The sequence below is a fragment of the Piliocolobus tephrosceles genome, chromosome 12 (assembly GCF_002776525.5).
Source record: "Piliocolobus tephrosceles isolate RC106 chromosome 12, ASM277652v3, whole genome shotgun sequence".
Lineage (NCBI taxonomy): Eukaryota > Metazoa > Chordata > Mammalia > Primates > Cercopithecidae > Piliocolobus > Piliocolobus tephrosceles.
Window position 1 is genome coordinate 43,301,900 of NC_045445.1, and position 18,992 is coordinate 43,320,891.

The window sequence follows — 18,992 nt, forward strand, 5'->3', positions numbered from 1 at the left end:
TTGGCCAGGCTGGTCTTGAACTCCTGACCTCAGGTGATCCACCCACTTCGGTCTCCCAAAGTACTGGGATTACAGGTGTGAGCCACCACACCCAGCCTCAGATTAGTGATCTCTTTTTGATTGAGTTTTGGTAATGTGTGTCTTTCAAAGAATTAATCCATTTTATGTTGTTTCAAGAATTAATCATTCTATGTTGTTAAACTAACTGGCATAGAGTTATTCACAGTGTTCCCTTTTTACCCTTACCCTTTTAATGTGTGTAGTCACTGCAGTGAAGTCCTCTTTTATGTCTCTAATCTTAGTAACTTTTGTCTTCTCTCTTTTTATCTTTGTTAGTCTTACTAGGGGTTTATCAATTTTATTGATCTTCCTAAAGACCCAGTTTTGATCTCACTGATTTTTTCCTATTGATTTTCTGTCTTCAATTTCATTGATTTCTGCTCTTTATTATTCTCTTCTTTTCTTTCTTTCTTTTTTTTTTTTTGTTTATTTTGTCCTACTTTTTCTAGTTTAAGATATTGATTTGAGACTTTTCTCCTTTTCTAATATAGGTATTTAATGATATGAATTTCCTTCTAAGTGCTTTTTTAGCTGAATCCCTAAGTGATGTGCTGTGTTTTCATTTTCATTTAGTACAAAATACTTTCTAATTTCCCTTTTGATTTCTTCTTCAACCCACAGACTATTTATATGCTACCAGCTTCTAAAAAGTGGTTATCTTCCTGTGCTGGGATTATGTATAATGTCCCTTGCTTCTTTCCTATTGTTGCCCTTCTTGTGTGTTTGTGTATGTTTTCCAGTTTTCTACATTGAGCATGGATTAGCTTTCTAATTAGAAAAAAGCCAATGAATATAAAATAACACTCTACATTTTATAGCACTTTATAATTTACAAAGTGCTTCATTTAATCCTCTGACATCCACTTGAGAAACATAATATTTCACAGATGTTGAAAAGGTTGTCAGGGTTTGAGTGACTCACCCAATGAGGTTATCAGGATTTGAGTGACTTACTCAATGTCACACAGATAGAGTAGGTTAGGACTCAAATCTAGATTTTCTGTCTCCCAGTATATTGTTCTGAATAAATTGAAAATAAAGTTTTGAAAAATAAATTGGAATTCACCTTGTGGGTATTTGGAAAGATTCATAGAGATTCTTTGAAGCAATCATTGATATGAGGCATCTATCTCAGTTTAGTTTTAATTTAAATCTCTGATTACTAGTGAGGTTAAACATCTTTTAATATTTATTCTCTGGTATTGTTTGGCTATGTCCCCACTCAAATCTCATCTTGAATTGTAACTCCCACAATTACCATGTGTCATGGGAGAAACTCGGTGGGAGGTCAGTTATGGGGGCGGGTCTTTCCTGAACTGTTCTAATGATAGTGAATCAGTCTCACAAGATCTGATGGTTTTTAAAAAGGAAGTTTCCCGGCACACGCTCTCTTCTCTTGAATGCTGCCATGTGAGATGTGCCTGTCACCTTCCGCCATGATTGTGAGACCTCCTCAGCCATATGGAACTGTAAGTCCAATAAACCTCTTTCTTTTGTAAATTGCCCAGTTGCAGGTATGACTTTATCAGCAGCATGAAAATGGACTAATACATTCTCTGTTCCCATTTCTTGTTTTCTGAATTGCTGTTTCTATACTTAGATTATTTTTCTATTGGATTGGTTGGTCCTAATTGATTTGAATGATTAAAATGTTCCAATACTAATATTTTGTTTACTATTTGTTCAGAATATCTTCTCTTAGTTTCCTGCTTATCTGTTTTTATTATTTCAATTTTGATCTTCAGGAAAATGTGCACTGGAGTGAGGAAAATTCATGTGTTTGTTATAAGAAGAATTCGTGTGTTTGTTATAAGAGGAGTATTGCTTTATTTTGATGAAAAGTGGGAGATAGAAGAGGATGGGATTAGAAGATAAGCCACTTGATTTGGAAATTCAATTTACCAATCATTTGTCAGTTGCTTACACTTGCATATTGCCTATAATTGCTTATTGCCCACAGTGTACTAGTCCATGTGATGAATAGAGAGTAAAGAATAAATGTTACCTACTTTCAGGGACACTGATGGAGAAATATAACATGTAAAGTAAGGCAGTTAACATGGTATATGCTCAAGTGAACTGTGTTATAAGATAAGCTGTGGCTTTCAAAATTGCTGTTCCAGCAAAGGGGAGTGAGTGAGTGGTTTGAGTTAGTTGGGAGTTGTATTAGTTAGGGTTCTCTAGAGGGACAGAACTCATAGGATATATGTATACATGAAAGGGACTTTATTAAGAACTGACTCACATGATCACAAGGTGAAGTCCCACAATAGGCCGTTTGCAAACTGAGGAGCAAAGAAGCCATTAGTGGCTCAGTCCAAGCCTCAAAACCTCAAAAGTAGGGAAGCCAACAGTGCAGCCTTCAGTCTGTGACTGAAGGCCTGAGAGCCCCCAGCAAACCACTGGTGTAAGTCCAAGTGTCCAAAAGCCGAAGAACTTGGAGTCTGATGTTCAAGGGCAGGAAGCATCCAGCATGGAGGAAATATGAAGGCCAGAAGACTTAGCAAGTCAACTTCTTCCACCTTCTTCTACCTGCTTTTTCTAGCCATGCTGGCAGCAAATTGGATGGTGCCCATCCAAATTGTGGGTAGGTCTTCCTCTCCCAGTCTACTGACTCAAATGTTAATCTCCTCTGGCTACACCCAAAAACACCCAGAGACACCCAGATACACCCAGATAGGATACACCCAGATAGGATACACCCAGAGGGATACTTTGCATCCTTCAATCCAATCAAGTTGACACTCATTGTTAACCATCACAGGAATTGTTTATTCAAGAATTCTGTAAGTTGAATGGGAGCAGGGACTTTGTATAAAAATTTTAGCTCATTTCATCTGCAGCACTTAGCATGTTGCCTGACAGTTAGTGCTCAAATATTTGTTTAATGATTGAGTGATTTTAACACGTGTAGGCAAAGCCTGAGAATGTTCTAATACATCCACATTTCAGACATTAGCTTGCATTTCCAAAGAAAGGGAACACAACCTTTTCAAGAAAAAGAACACGTGATATGCACCCTTTATCATTGTAACAGAGCAGTAGTTAAAATTTTGTATTGCTGACTATGGCCTTATAGTATAGTTTGAAATCAAGTAGTGTGATGCCTCCAGATTTGTTCTTTGTACTTAGTCTTGCTTTGGCTATATGGGCTCCTTTTTGGTTCCATATGAATTTTAGAATTGTTTTTTCTAATTCTGTGAAGAATGAGTGTGGTATTTTGATGGGGATTGTGTTGAATTTGCTGATTGCTTTTGTCACTGTGGTCATTTTCACATTATTAATTCTACCTCTCCATGAGCATGGGGTGTGTTTCCATGTACTTATGTCATCTATGATGTCTTTCAGCAGTGTTTTTAGTTTCCCTTGTAGAGGTCTTTAGACTCCTTTGTTAGATATATTCCTAAGTATTTTATTTTATTTTATTTTATTGCATCCTTTGTAAAAGGAGTTGAGTTCTTGATTTGATTCTCCACTTGGTCGCTGTTGGTGTATAGAAGAGCTACTGATTTATGTACGTTAATCTTGTATCCAGAAACTTTGCTGAATTCTTTTATCAGTTTTAGGAGCTTTCTGGAAGAGTCCTTAGGGTTTTCAAGGTAAACGATCATATTGTCAGCAAACAGGGACAGTTTGACTTCCTCTTTACCAATTTGGATGCCCTTTATTTCTTTCTCTTGTCTGATTGCCCTGGCTAGGACTTCCATTACTTTGTTGAAGAGGACTGGTGAGATTGGGCATCCTTGTCATGTTCCGGTTCTAAGAGGGAATGCTTTCAACTATTCCCCATTCAGTATTATGTTGGCTGTGAGTTTGTCATAGACAGCTTTTATTACATTAAGGTATGTCCTTTGTATGCCGATTTTGCTGAGGGTTTTAATCATAAAGGGATACTGGATTTTGTCAAATGCTTTTTCTGCATCTATTGAGATGATCATGTGATTTTTGTTTTTAATTCTGTTTATGTGGCATACCACATTTATTGACCTACATATGTTAAACCATCCCTGCATCCCTGGTATGAAACCCACTTGATCATGGTGGATTGTCTTTTTGATATGTTGTTGGATTCGGTTAGCTACTATTTTGTTAATGATTTTAGCATCTATGTTCATCAAGGATATTGGTCTGTAGTTTCCTTTTTTGGTTGTGTCCTTTCCTGGTTTTGGTATTAGGGTGATACTGGCTTCATAGAACAAATTAGGGAGGGTTCCTTCTTGCTCTATCTTGTGGAGCAGTGTCAAAAGGATTGGTACCAATTCTTCTTTGAATGTCTGGCAGAATTCTGCTGTGAATCCACCTGGTCCTGGACTTTTTTTGTTGGTAATTTTTAAATTACCATTTCAATCTTGATGCTTGTTATTGATCTGTTCAGGGTATCTAATTCTTCCTGATTTAAGCTAGGAGGGTTATATTTTTCTGGGAATGTATCCATCTCTTCTAGGTTTCCTAATTTATGTGTGTAAAGGTGTTCATAGCAGCCTTGAATGATCTTTTGTATTTCAGTATTTGAAGATACTCCTGTTTCATTTCTCAGTGAGGTTATTTGAATTTTCTCTCTTTTCTTGGTTAATCTTGCTAATGGTCTATCAATTTTATTTATCTTTTTGAAGAACCAGCTTTTTGTTTCACTTATCTTTTGTATCATTTTTTGTTTCAATTTCATTTAGCTCTGCTCTGATCTTGGTTATTTCCTTTCTTCTGCTGGGTTTGGGTTTGGTTTGTTCTTGTTTCTCTAGTTTCTTGAGGTGTGACCTTAGATTGTCTGTTTGTACTCTTTCAGACTTTTTGATGTAGGTGTTTAGGGTTATGCACTTTCCTCTTAGCACCGCCTTAGCCTTATCCCAGAGATTTTGATGAGGTTCTGTCATTATTATCATTCAGTTTGAAGAATTTTAAAATTTCTATCTTGATTTCGTTTTTCACCCAATGCTCATTTGGGAGCAGGTTATTTAATTTCCATATATTTGCGTGGTTTTGAAGGTTCCTTTTGGAGTTGATTTCCAGTTTTATTCCACCGTGGCCTAAGAGAGTGCTTGATACAATTTCGATTTTCTTAAATTTATTGAGGCTTGTTTTATGGCCTATCATATGGTCTGTTTTGCAGAAAGTTCCATGCTCTGTTGAATAGAATGTGTATTCTGTGGTTGTTGGATGAAATATTCTGTATATATCTTGTAAGTCCATTTGTTCCAAGGTATAGTTTAAATCCATTGTTTCTTTGTTGACTTTGTGTCTTGATGATCTGTCTAGTGCTGTCAGTGGAATATTGAAGTTCCCCACTATTACTGTGTTGCTGTCTATCTCATTTCTTAGGTCTATTAGTAATTGTTTTATAAATTTGGGATCGTGGTACTGGTATAAAAATAGGCATATCGACCAATGGAACAGAATAGAGAACTCAGAAATAAACCCAAATACTTACAGCCAACTGATCTTCAACAAAGCAAACAAAAACATAAACGTGGGGAAAGGACACCATTTTCAACAGATGGTGCTGGGATAATTGGCGAGCCACATGTAGGAGAATGAAACTGGATTCTCATCTCTCACCTTATACAAAAGTCAACTCAAGATGAATTAAGGACTTAAACCTAAGACCTGAAACTATAAAAATTCTAGAAGATAACACTGGAAAAACCCTTCCAGACATTTATCGGGGGAACACGCCCTCAATATTTCAGTGTAGGTTCTTTCTATTTTCCATAAGTGTCAGCTGGTTGAGAAATAAAGAGAAAGAGTACAAAGAGAGGAATTTTACAGCTGGGCCACTGGCCAGGGATGACATCACATATTGGTAGGATGGTGATGCCCACCTGAGCCACAAAAGCAGCAAGTTTTATTAAGGATTTCAAAAGGGGAGGGGGTGCAAGAACAGGGAGTAGGTCACAAGATCACATGCCTCAAAGGGCAAAAAGGAGACCAAAGATCACATGCTTCTGAGGAAACAGGACAAGGGCAAAATCAGAAACTCCTGATAAGGGTCTAACAAAGATCACAGGCAAAGAGCGAAAGCAGAATTACTGATAAGGGTCTATGTTCAGTGGTGCATGTATTGTCTTGATAAGCATCTTAAACAACAGAAAACAGATTTGAGAGCAGAGAACGGGTCTGACCTCAAATTTACCAGGGCGGGGTTTTTCCCCACCCTAGTACCCTGAGGGTACTGCAGGAGACCAGGACGTATTTCAGTCCTTATCTCAACCACATAAGACAGACACCCCCAGAGCGGCCATTTATAGACTTCCCTCCAGGAATGCATTCCTTTTCCAGAGTAATCCTTGCTAGGAAAAGAATTTAGTGATATCTTCCCTACTTGCACATCCATTTATAGGCTCTTTGCAAGAAGAAAAATATGGCTCTTTTTGCCCGACTCCGCAGGCAGTCAGACCTTATGATTGTCTTCCCTTGTTCCCTAAAATTGCTGTTATTCTGTTCTTTTTCAAGGTGCACTGATTTCATAGTCTTCAAACACACATGTTTTACAATCAATTTGTACAGTTAACACAATTATAGTGGCCCTGAGGTGACATACATCCTCAGCTTATGAAGATAACAGGATTAAGAGATTAAAGTAAGACAGGCATAAGAAATTATGAAAGATTTTTTGGGAGCTGTTAAATGTCCATGAAACCTTCACAATGTATGTTCCTTTGCTGTGGCTCTAGCCAGTCCCTGTGTTCGGGGCCCCTGGCTTCCCACAACAGATATTGGCTTAGGCAAGGATTTCATGACCAAAACCCCAAAAGCAAGTGCAATAAAAACAAAGATAAATAGCTGTAGCCTAATTAAACTAAAGAACTTTTGCACGGCAAAAGGGACAGTCAACAGAGTAAACAAACAACCCACGGAGTGGGAGAAAATCTTCACAATCTATACATCTGAAAAAGGACTAATATCCAGAATTCACAATGAACAAATCTGTAAGAAAAAAAAAAATCCTACCAAAAAGTGGGCTAAGGACATGAATAGACAATTCTCAAGAGAAGAAGATATACAAATGCCCAACAAACATATGAAAAAATGATCAACATCACTAATGATCAGGGAAATGCAAATCAAAACCACAATGCAATACCACCTTACTCCTTCAAGAATGACCATAATCAAATGCAATACCACCATAGTCCTTCAGGAATGACCATAATCACAATGTGATACCACCTTACTCCTTCAAGAATGACCATAATTAAAAAATGAAAAAAAAGTAGATGTTGGTGTGGATGCAGGGAATGTAAACTAGTGCATCCACTATGGAAAACAGTGTGGAGATCCCTTAGATAATTAAAAGTAAAACTACCATTTGATCCAGCAATCCCACTGCTGGGTCTCTATGGAAAGGAAAAGAAGTCATTATTCGAAAAAGATACTTGCACGTGCATGTTTATAGCAGCACAATGCACAATTGCAAAATCATGGAACCAACCCAAATGCCCATCAATCAACGAGTGGATAAAGAAATATATATATATATTTCTTATATATATATATATAGAGAGAGAGAGACAGAGTCAGTATATATATATATATATATGTTTCTACTGAATATATATATATATGTTTCTACTGAATACATATATATATATATATATATATATATGATGGAATACTACTCACCCATAAAAAGGAATGAATTAACAACATTTGCAATGACCTGGATAAGATTGGAGACTATTATTCTAAGTGAAGTGACTCAGAAATGGCAAACCAAACATCATATGATCTCACTGATATGTGGGAGCTAAGCTATGAGTATGCAAAGACATAAGAATGATACAGTGGACTTTGGGCACTTGCGAGGAAGAGTGGGAGGGAGACGAGAGATAAAAGACAACAAATATGGTGCAGTGTGTACTGCTAGGGTGATGGGTGCACCAAGATCTCACACATCACCACTAAAGAACTTACTGATGTAACCAAATACCACCTGTACCCCAATAACTTATGGAAAAATAAAATAAAATTTAAAAAGATTTTGTACATCGTTGTCAGACAAACCTGGGTTTGAATCCCATCTCAGCTTCTTACTGGTTATATGACTCTTGATTTTCCTTATCTTTAAAATGAGACTAATAGCAATGTCTACCTTATGGGTCGTTGTGGTGAGGATCCAGAGAGCGAAGTATATATAACACTAATCCCCTAATAGGAATTCTATAAATACTCATTATGCCTCTTCCCTTGATGTGTAATAAAATGGATGGAACTTATGATTGCTTTTGAACTTTGTGACTTGGTTGATGATTCCTAACAGGCATATTCTCCATCTCCTTCACAGATTCAGAGACATATTGCATGTTTCAAGACAAGAAGTACAGAGTGGGTGAGAGATGGCATCCTTACCTGGAACCTTACGGGTTGGTTTACTGTGTGAACTGCATCTGCTCAGAGGTACAATCTCTCATGCCATGTGATTTCCCAGTTTGCTTCTCAGCATGCAGAGAGGCTTTCAGTGCCCAAATGGCCAGGGACTGTGGGTGATACAATCCTGAAAGAAAGTAAAGAAGTAGACTGGTTGCTCTGTCTCATGCCTATAATCCCAGCACTTTGGGAGGCTGAGGCATGTGGATCACTTCAGTCCAGGAGTTCTAGACCAGCATGGGTAATATGGCAAAACCCCTTCTCTACAAAAAGTACAAAAATTAGCTGGGTGTGGTGGCACATGCCTGTTGTCCCAGCTGGTTGGGAGGCTGAGGTAGGAGGATCACTTGAGCTTGGGACTTCTAGGCTGAAGTGAATCGAAATTGCACCACTGCATTCCAGCATGGTTGACAGAGCAAGACCCTATCTCATAAAATAAAAGAAGAAAGTGAGAAGAAGATTGCAAGGAAAAATAAACATTTTCTGTCTTCTGTCCTCTCTTGCTTTTTGGCTTGATTTTTATGGGTTCTCTGAGTATTTGCTATGGACAGATATTTATGATCTCTTAGCCTAATGATATAGGGCATGATTGCAGAAGGCAGAAGAGCCTGATAGTGGGAGTGGAGGTGAAAGCTCAATAGAATGTTTAGATTGTAAGACAAAGTAGTTTTTGAAAATTATTTTAAGGCTGACCTTTAGGGAGAATATAAGGACAAATTATAAACTGGTTCATTGGGAGAGTGGATTTTATGTTGTCTCAGCCAATAACTGTAATTAAGACTGAGTTTGTGAAACCTTGGCCTGTACCTCTTAAGGATTAGAGTTCCCTTGGCTTAGCCTTGGCTCCTGTCCAGTCATTTAGAAAGGGTTTTGCATGGCTTGAGTGCCATCTTTGCAATAGGTAAAGCAGGTTGTTCAATCTTCTTTCCATGGTCTTGACCCAGGAACACAGCTGTGGTCCATCTTTCTGAACAAACTTCTACCATCATATGTTAGGCTAGAGTGTCTTGTTGTCTGCACTATAGATATTTGGTTGGGGGCTGTCCTGTGTGTTGTAGGATGTTAAGCAGTATCCCTTGCCTCTACCCATTGGATGACAAGAGCACCATCCCCAATCATAACAACCAAAAATGTCTCCAGACCTGGCCAAGTTGCCTGGGGAGCAAAAATCACACCTGGTAGAGAAGCGGTACACTAGGCTATTTGGAAAGGGAGGCCTTGTACTAGACATTGAGAATTCTGAACTTACACAATGGATCTTCAAGACCAGCTTCTTACTTGAGACCTTGTGTAAGGACTGCACCTCTTCCCTCATGCCCAGCTAGAGCAGAAACAATCACTTGCAAGCCTGATTCATTTATCATTTGAACATAATTTTGGGCTATCAGAATTTTGAGCATGTGGAAACATAATTATCAGGTAGTGTCAGGCAGTATTAAGAGGCTATGAGGTTCTAGAACAAAGACAGACCAAGTCTCCAGCCCTGCCTCTGCCACTTATGAGCCACTGGACAAGTTACCTGACCTCAGTGATATTCGTTCATCTTCCTCTTTTTATAAATGGGATAGTGATATTACCATTTCATAGGGTTCTGGAAAGGATTAAATTTACAAATCCATTTAAATCATTTAAAACAATGCTTAGTCATGGTAGACATTCAAGAAATGTTAACAGCTGTTATTGTCATCATTGCTGTCCTTATCATTGTGGTTATCATCATCATTATTATTATTAATCTATTAACTCTAGAACAGAATTCAGTATATAGCATTAAGGAGGATTCCGTTTAGATCTCAGCTGGGAGGTGTGGTTTCTGATGTGCTTCAGTGATCTCAATTCAAGATTATACCACCTGCCTCTGAGGAGTGTGATATATGAGGAGCTTCTGTGGTGTTGCCAAATGCAACACTCCAAAAAAATTATTCTAGAGAGTACACAAGAAAAGGAAAAGGTTGTGATAAGGCAATTCCAATTTGGATAAAAGAAGCCTGACTCTTTAAATGGTTAGGGCATGTATTAAATAGATCATTTGGGGATTGATTAACTGCCTGGGATGGCCTGATTTTGTCGGATTCTTGATGCGACACATTGAAGATGGACAGCTAACCATTGGAGCTGAGGCTTCGCTGTCTGCAAGGCAGTCAAAATGTTACAATGATTGATCCCAATGCCAACAGCTCAAGCACAAGGCATCTTCTATTTCTATGTCCTCTTCACTACTTTATTCCCCCACGACAGCCTGACAAATATAAGTAGCCCTTGCTGCAAATGATTTATGGATGGTAAATGTAAATGAAAAATTTATTTCCAGAGTATGTCTTTGTTCTAGAAATGATTGTGAGCTGTCAGAGCGAGGGGTCTTGGAATTGTAGATCAGGCAGGGACGCAGTTGCCCCACCCAGGCATACTACCTAATCAGCTAAATTCCAAACTCTAGCTTGTTCTCAGAAGAATTTTGGCTAAAAAGGAAATGAGAAGAATCACTCGGCCCACTGGGCCAAGGCAGAGTTATATGGAATCCAGGATCCATCTGCTAGGGATGCCTCCTTGCCCAGGGCTGGGTAGCAGCTCAGGGGACCCATTGCTCATTGTGTCTTTCATGTTATTGGACAGGTGATTATGAAATCAGAGTAGGTTCTTGGAAAAGACATGCAGCTAGAGCTGGGGAATGGTAGAAATGCCATAGAGCCAGGCCAGAAGAAGCCTGTCACAATTAATGGGAAGCTTTGAAAATTGGAGGAGTGGTGATCTCAGCCTTAGAAAAATATGCCAGTAAACTATCAACCAACCCAGGAGAGGTGCTGGTGATGAGAAAAGGAAAGAAAATATTGAATGCATTCAGCTTATTGGGAATGCATTATTCACTGCCTGGGTGAGTCCCTGCATGACTGTTTCCCAAACTGGCTTGATCCCAGCATCCTTTGAAAGACATTTATTTTTTCTCATTGCCTTCTCTTTTTCAGAATGGGAATGTGCTTTGCAGCCGAGTCAGATGTCCAAATGTTCATTGCCTTTCTCCTGTGCATATTCCTCATCTGTGCTGCCCTCGCTGCCCAGGTAAAGCAGTTTGTCTCTTTCTTTCCTAGCTGTGGTTCTCCATCTTCCCTCTTCACCCAACTCATCTCATCTCCATAATTCCCCAGAAGGGAAACTTCCAGACAGATAACAATAGGAACCTTTAGGCAGTCCAAACTGGCCTCTAAATACTTTTTATAGCTCAAATGGGGTACATTCTAGGCTCTAATAAGTTATTGGGTACCCAGTAACAGATTTTTATTGGGCTTTTAATCATTTGAAGGTGGGTGTCAATCAGAGATGGAAATTGTGGCCCAGAGATTTTCTGCTGTGAGCAGCCTCTTCCTGCCATGGTCAGCAGGCACCAGGAGAGTTGCAGCATGGCGGCATGTGTCTTATGCAATTAGTGCTGGAATTGCGTCCGAGCATAGCTTCTAAATTATGAGGGGGCCGTTCATAAATCAAAGGAGCTGACCCAGTGAGGTTTATGACAGTATAAAGCTGCCTGCCTGCTGAATAGTCACCTCCTCCAGACTGCACAGTTATTATGTACACATTGTTAAGAGTAATTCTAAGGGGCAACCAGGCAGAGACTTTTTCACAAGGCTGTTAGGATGTCTACTTTCACGATTTGCAGCTAGGGTATTTGAGGCAGGGGCTCCCTCAATGACACTTTGTTCACGTCTGACTGGGGCCTGATTCCGACCCCAAAAGTGTGTGGAATAATTCAGAGAATACCTGTGGGCCCAATGGCAGTCCTAGAAAAAGCTACTTGACACTCTTGGGATCTGTCAAGTACAAGTCTTATCATCCTGTAAGTTGATTCTATTTCTCTTTAGGGTGGAAATTCTTGAACTAGGGTTCCTGGGTGGGCTTTTGAGGGTCAAAGAACCCTTTAAAATTGCTTGCAGTTTTTGATGTAACTATGTATATGTGTAAATTCCTTTAGAGAACATCTGCAGCTTTATTGTCAGTCCCAAAGGGATGTTCACAAAGAACCACTACCCTAGCTAAGGTATAGACGGTGCTTTTTAAGTGGTGAGGAACTTCCAGAACTTATAAGAGAGAAACCAAATGTATCAGGGCAAAAATGTTAGGAATAAGGCTGGGAATGGGGTTCAGTGAAAACCCAGTCAACTGAAATGTTCCAAGAGTGGAGGATTTTTTTTTTTTTTAATGGAGAAGAAACACCCAAACTCTTTTTGTCACCACCTTTATAATACATATTTTCCTGCATCAGTAAATACACCCTAATGAACAAAAGTGATTCATTTCCAGATGGTAGATCATGCCATATCACAGGTTTTTAAATTGTGAGTGTTGGTGCTGATAGTATATGCTTTAAGATGTCAGAGAGTGACTCGGCATATGACCAACCTAAAAGTTGCTGGGGTTTTTTTGGAGTAAGTCCCTAAGCGAGGCTTACTGTTTCTGTATGTGTTTATTTGCTGCTTCTTCCTAAACTGGATTGCAAAAATGTGGTATGGGCAGCAGGGAGTGGGGGTGGGGGTGCTCTGGTAAATGGGAACAATGTTTCTGATAAAGTTGCCACTCTGGAGAGCTTTTTTTGTTGTTGTTAACCTGCCAGGTAGCCTGTCAGATAGCCTTATAAAAACTTTTTATTCCCCAGAAGTCTCCAAAAGTGGTCTAATGTCATAGGAACTTATCTAAACTGCTGTGTAAAGATTGTTCTTCCCTGGGAAGAAGGTTGAGGCATGACCCAGACCCAGAGCATACGGCAAAAGAACATAGAATAGAATATGGCTGCACCTACCCCAGATGCCTAACAGGACGCAAGTATGGAGAAAAAGGGAGAGTATAAGCTAGCAGTTATTTTGAGAGAAAAATAAAGTGTTAAAAGAACTGAGCTCAAAAATTCCAGAGGTGAGAACATTGAAAGAAATAAACACCATTATCGTTAAGACTTAAAAAGCTCATTTTATGGTATGGAGGATAGAAATAAACTATTCCTTTTCTTTTCCTTCTTGCTCTTGCAGCTCACTTCTCCCTAAGTTCATTTTTCTTCTTGTTAACTATAACCTTTAACAGCTCTTTCTGTGGGTGGTAGTCCTAAAATTCCCTAGTCCTTATATACCAAAAAAATGTATTTACTTTGCAATCATTCTTGAATGATAATTTGGCTGGGTATGAAATTATATGTGCGTGTTCATCTCCCCTCAGCACTTTGAAGATACTACTAAATGGTTTCTTGGCTTTCTTGTTTGCTTGTTTATTTGTTTGTGGTTAAGAATTCTACTATTTGTAGTTCTTTTGTGGGTTCTTTTGTTTTTTGTTTTTTGTTTTTTTTCCTTCTAGCTTTTAAAACTTTCTTCTTTTCATTGATGCACACAATGAGATGTGTAAGTTTGATTATTCTCTTCAGCCTGCTCAGCAGATGATTTTTTCAGCCAAAGGAGTCAAATTTCTCATCAATTTTTAGTCAGTTTTTTGAAAATTATCCTTCACCTTCTTATTTTTTCTCATTCTCAAACTTGAGAGTTTGGTGTATATTATTACATCTCATTCAATTTATCCTTTATGTCTCCTTTATTTTTCCCTCCTGATATTCTCCCTAAAATGATATATTACTTCAAGTCTGTTCTCCAATTCATGAATTCTTTCCATGCATACTATTTAGGCCATCTGTTGGGGTTTGTTTGTTTCTTTGTTTATTTTCAATAACCTTGTTTCCCCTCAGGTTTTCAAGTTATTTAAAAAGACATCTACATGATGCTAATTTATAACCTGTTATTGTTTGGGGGGATCTTATTGTCTTTTTTACCTCTTTAAAGTATTTAAATGTTTATTTGAAGTCCATTTCAGATTGTTCAAATATCTAAATATTTTTAGATGTGAATTGTCACCTTTGCTGGGTTTCTTGACAGCTTTTCTCAGTCCTGAATTTTCCTTGGTTTTCTACTTTTTCTTTCAAAGCTCATTATCCATGGCTGTTTTTTGTTTGTTTGTTTTTGTTTTTGTTTTTTCTTGCATGAGCCCTTCCTTGTGGGATGGTTGTTGCAGGCTTTATAGTTCATTTTGCTCTAAACCAGGTCATATATTAATGACTCGGTTTGGGCTGCCTCATGCCCGAATGGTCTATTTCTACCTCTGTTTTCTTGTGCACTACTAGTCTCTGATAATGATCATGGACAGAGACCTCATCTACAACTGCCTACCTTGGACAATCAGTGTTTTTTAGGGAACACTGAATGGGGAGAACTATGTCAGCCCCTGTTTACGTGTGAGTACGATGACCCTAGTCCCCAACTTCGCATGGGAAGCCACTTGTAAGCTGCAGTTTCTCCTCAGCCATTTGGATCCAAACTACTCACATTCAGTCCCAGCTGCTGATGGACCATATGGCTTTGGCTCCCACTTATTGCTGTACTTTCCTCCTATATTTTATTCCACAAAGAGTTTTTTTGTATTTCTGAATATGATTTTACAGTTTTCACATTTTATTTATTTATTTTTCTAGTTCCACATTTCATCTCTCTTTGTTTTGAAAATAACAGGGAGATTTCTCATGTGCTCTCTTTGCCATATTGAACCAGAATGCAACCAGCTATTCTTTCTTCCTACTGAAGATAAAGCAAGAGTAAATAGCTTTAAATCATAGCAGAGAGGAATGGAGCTTTACAAAAGGAAGAACTTTGGAACACCATGGCTGTTAAATCCTAGAATAAATGACTAAGGAGAATTTTAGTCTCTTTACTTAATATTTCTAGAAATAAAAAGGTACCCACCCATCTGAGATAGAGTTGGCACAGTCCTGCTTTCAGACAGGGCAATGGATGTGATGACTCCTCTGTGTTCCTTCCACCCCAGTGATTATTAGGCATGAGGAAACTCATGCCTTCAGGGTCACAGAAATGTTTGGTCAAAGAAAAGGGCTCTGGTTTTCTGTCTTAACCCAATGGAAGGCACTGTGATGAAAATGTCCTCATTTAAGAAGAAAATATTTAAAGCCAAGATGATGAATAAGCTCTGTATAAAAAGGAGAAGACAAACAAGCAAACCATATACTCCAGATATTGGCTTTACATACTGTCCTATAGCAGTACTGACTTAGAGGAGCTTTTGCCTAGGTAGTAACAGACTCAGTGGAAGTGTCCTACCTATCATGCTTAGAGTTTGGTTTCCATTGAAGGAGACAGAGGAGCCATCTCATTTCATTTGTTTATATATTTCCCATGGCTCTTGCTTTCTAAACTCTACCTCTAAAATTTCCAAGGATCCCACCTGTATTTGAAATTTTCTCCTACAGCTCCTGCTAAACCGTGGAAATCATAGTATGCAGGCAGCTCTTCCAGAAATACCAGAGAGAAATCTATACTGATTCACACAAAGAGCAAATAAAACTTTTTTCATCAGCACTTGTCCAAGTCTTGGCAGAGGTCAAGTCTTAGTCACATACCACAGTGCTCTACTGGGCCCAAAGAGGCTACATGGAGGCTGGAACATTCTTAATGGAAAAGTCAAGACTGCATAGGACTCATGAACATCATTAAATTTATCCTGGTCTCTAAGCAGGACTCTGTGGAGTCCCTGATAATTAAGGGATTTTAGAGATTTGTAGGAATTAAATTCCCTATCTTCTCTTTTGGGGGAATGAAGTGGTAATGCTGGAAGGGAAAGTAAAACAACATGACTTATTTTCATAATATGTGTGTGTGTGTGTATAAAATATATATATTTCATCATATATTTATTATATATATATGCACAGAGAGAGAATTTTATCACAACAAGAAGACTTTTATAGTGATCAGGAGTCTAAATCATATTATCTAAGAGGGCTTTTTAAAATGGTCATTCCACTGAGAAGTTGCTATTCAGAATTAATAAATTTAGGTTTTCCTGGAGGTATTCCAGCATTCCTGTATTATTAAAGAGCTCTCATAAAATTGCCAAAATAACTGATTTGATCTGGTTAGCAGAGACCTAATCCACAGTGTTTCCTTTTGGCTAGATGTGAAAAAGTTTGGCACTATGAATGGTTTTAATAGGAATAGTGACAGTGTGGTTTTGCCAAGAGAGACAACCCAATCTTAGATATTCAAGGTAGGTGAGGGAAAAGACCTTACCAGTGTTGCACTATAGTGTGTGTTCCCATAAGGAGAATGTGGGAAGCCCTGTGTCATTTCTCTTTCAACAATAGTTGGGTTGTGAGTGAGCTAGCAAACACAGGTATTTCTGCCACAGTACAATATGCACATATCTGAAAATCCTCACATTCTACAAAATTGTACACTGAAAAATAACAGGACTTAAGGAAAAAGTAGCATTGGAGAAAACCACTCAAAACGTATGCAGCTTTGTAACCAGAATACTAACAAAGCAACTGTACTAATGAAATACTAACACAGTTTAAAAAGGCATCTTACATTTCTAATAAAATATTACAGTAAATACAAACTTTTAGAATTCACCTTTTAAAATGGTAACATTAGCTTGAAGGAAGGGTGTTTAAGGAAGAATTGAAGCTGCTGAGTTATAGAGACAACAGTAAAGATCAGGGAGAAAAGATCAGGGAGACAGTAAAGATCAGGGAGAATCATGTAATAAGCACTTATAAGACAGAGCATGTGGCCCAACTGAGGCAAGAGGAAGAATGTAGGGCAAATGGCTTCCTGATTTCAGTTGAGTTAGTGTACTTGGCTTTTAGCTGCAGTCACTTGGTAGTGCAAAATATTAATTTGCTGGGTAATCATGTATGAACTAATGCAATTTCTATTTTATACCAACTTCATTCCCTTATTTAGCACTCACATATGAACCACTTGTGTTACACAAATCCACACTATAGCACAGACTGTGTAAGATGAGGTAGATACATGTCATTTGACTTCAGACAAGTTTAGAGTAAGAGTTGAAAATCACTTGTCTACTCTGAATTTGCTTTTTTTGTCTTTAATCACTGACCTATCTGCTCTTGTGTTCCCCTTTTCTCCCATCCATGCATTTATATTAAAAAGGAATCTAGAGTCTAGGTCTATGACTATGTCTGTCTATATCTGTGACTTCCACTGTTACAGTAACCAAGTAGACAGGCCTTTTGTGTTTCCTCCAGTTTTTATCTAGGGCAAAGGTTCAAAAGAGAGATTTATTTATTTATTATTGTGGTAAAACATGCATAACATAAAATGTATCATTTTAGTGAATAATTCTGTGGCATTAAGAACATTTACAATATTGTACAAGTGGTAAGAACATTTACCACTAATCTAGTTTCTGAAATTTTTCACCACCCCAAAAGGAAACGTGTTACACAGTCACTCTCCATTCCCCTTTTCCCCTAGCCCCTGGTAGCCATGAATTTACTTCTCTATGGATTTGCCTATTCTGGATGTTTTGCATAAGTGGAATCATACAATTTGTAGCCTTTTGCATCTGGTTTCATTCACTTAGCATAGTGTTTTCAAGGTTTACCCATGTTGTAGCATGTATCAGTATGACTTTTCTTTTAATAGTGAATAATCTTCCATTATTATGAATAGATCACTTTCGTTATCCATTCATCTGTTGGTAGTCATTTGGGTTGTTTCCACCTTTTGGCCGTTGTGAATAACGCTGCTATGGACATTTATGTACAAGTTTTTGTGTGGCATATGTTTTCAATTATTTTGTATATACCTAAGAGTGGAAATTCTGGATCTTATGGTAATTTTGTCTTTAATTTATTGAGGAATCACTCTTAAATTTTAAGGTTGCCCCATCTTCTTTTAGTTCATTTCTTTGAGTATCTACTGCCAGCCATCCCCATGGTTGCTGCTGATTTGCTGCTGTTGCCACCATCCATATCTGATCTCCATTGCTCTCTTCTCTCTTCTATTCTCTTCTGAATTCTATATTCATTTGTGTCTTGGATTTTATCAAAAAAGATCAATTCCTTGTTAACAGTAACAGCCAATTCGCATATAGCTTTCCTTAGTAAGGTGACTACAATAGCTGTAATGTGCAAGATGATCAATCAGGGCCACTCCTTTGCCTGCAAAAGATTGGTATATATATTACACATAATAATTTTATATATATATACACACACACACACACACACACACACACACACACACACACACATATATATATATATCTTTATGGGTCCAGAGTTATCCAAAAGCCTAAGGATTCTGAAATGTTGGTGTCTGTAGAGCAGATATTTTGCTTTATTATTATTATTACTATTTTAGGTTACTGAGGGGTTGCCAAAGGAGATGTTCGCTTTTGATCACTAGACCTTCCATGTCCATACTGACTATTCTCTTAAACCCCTTTAACCATCTTCTATGCCTTATTTCCACTATTTTTCTCATACCATTGGTCCTTGGACACTTGACACAGTACAAGGGGTTAAAACCTTCTTCAAGAAAGTAGCATTCACTGGGCATGCTGGCTCATGCCTGTAATCCCAGTACTGTGGGAGGCCGAGGTGGGCGGATCACAACGTCAAGATATTGAGACCATCCTGGTCAACATGGTGAAACTCCATCTCTACTTAAAATGCAAAAAATTAGCTGGGCGTGGTGGTGCGTGCCTGTAGTCCCAGGTACTCA

The 18,992-nt window shown here is 38.2% G+C and overlaps 1 protein-coding gene across 10 annotated transcripts in view; it reads left to right on the forward strand.

The window, feature by feature from the left end:
- Positions 1 to 18,992, forward strand: part of CHRDL1 (chordin like 1) — a 116,849-nt gene that overhangs the window by 24,339 nt on the left and 73,518 nt on the right. For all 10 annotated transcript variants that reach the window (XM_031936615.1, XM_031936620.1, XM_031936616.1 and 7 more), the window contains exons 3-4: positions 8,339 to 8,451; positions 11,385 to 11,478. In XM_031936615.1, coding sequence (XP_031792475.1) covers positions 8,339 to 8,451; positions 11,385 to 11,478 — 207 coding nt within the window. The remainder of the gene's footprint in view (positions 1 to 8,338; positions 8,452 to 11,384; positions 11,479 to 18,992) is intronic.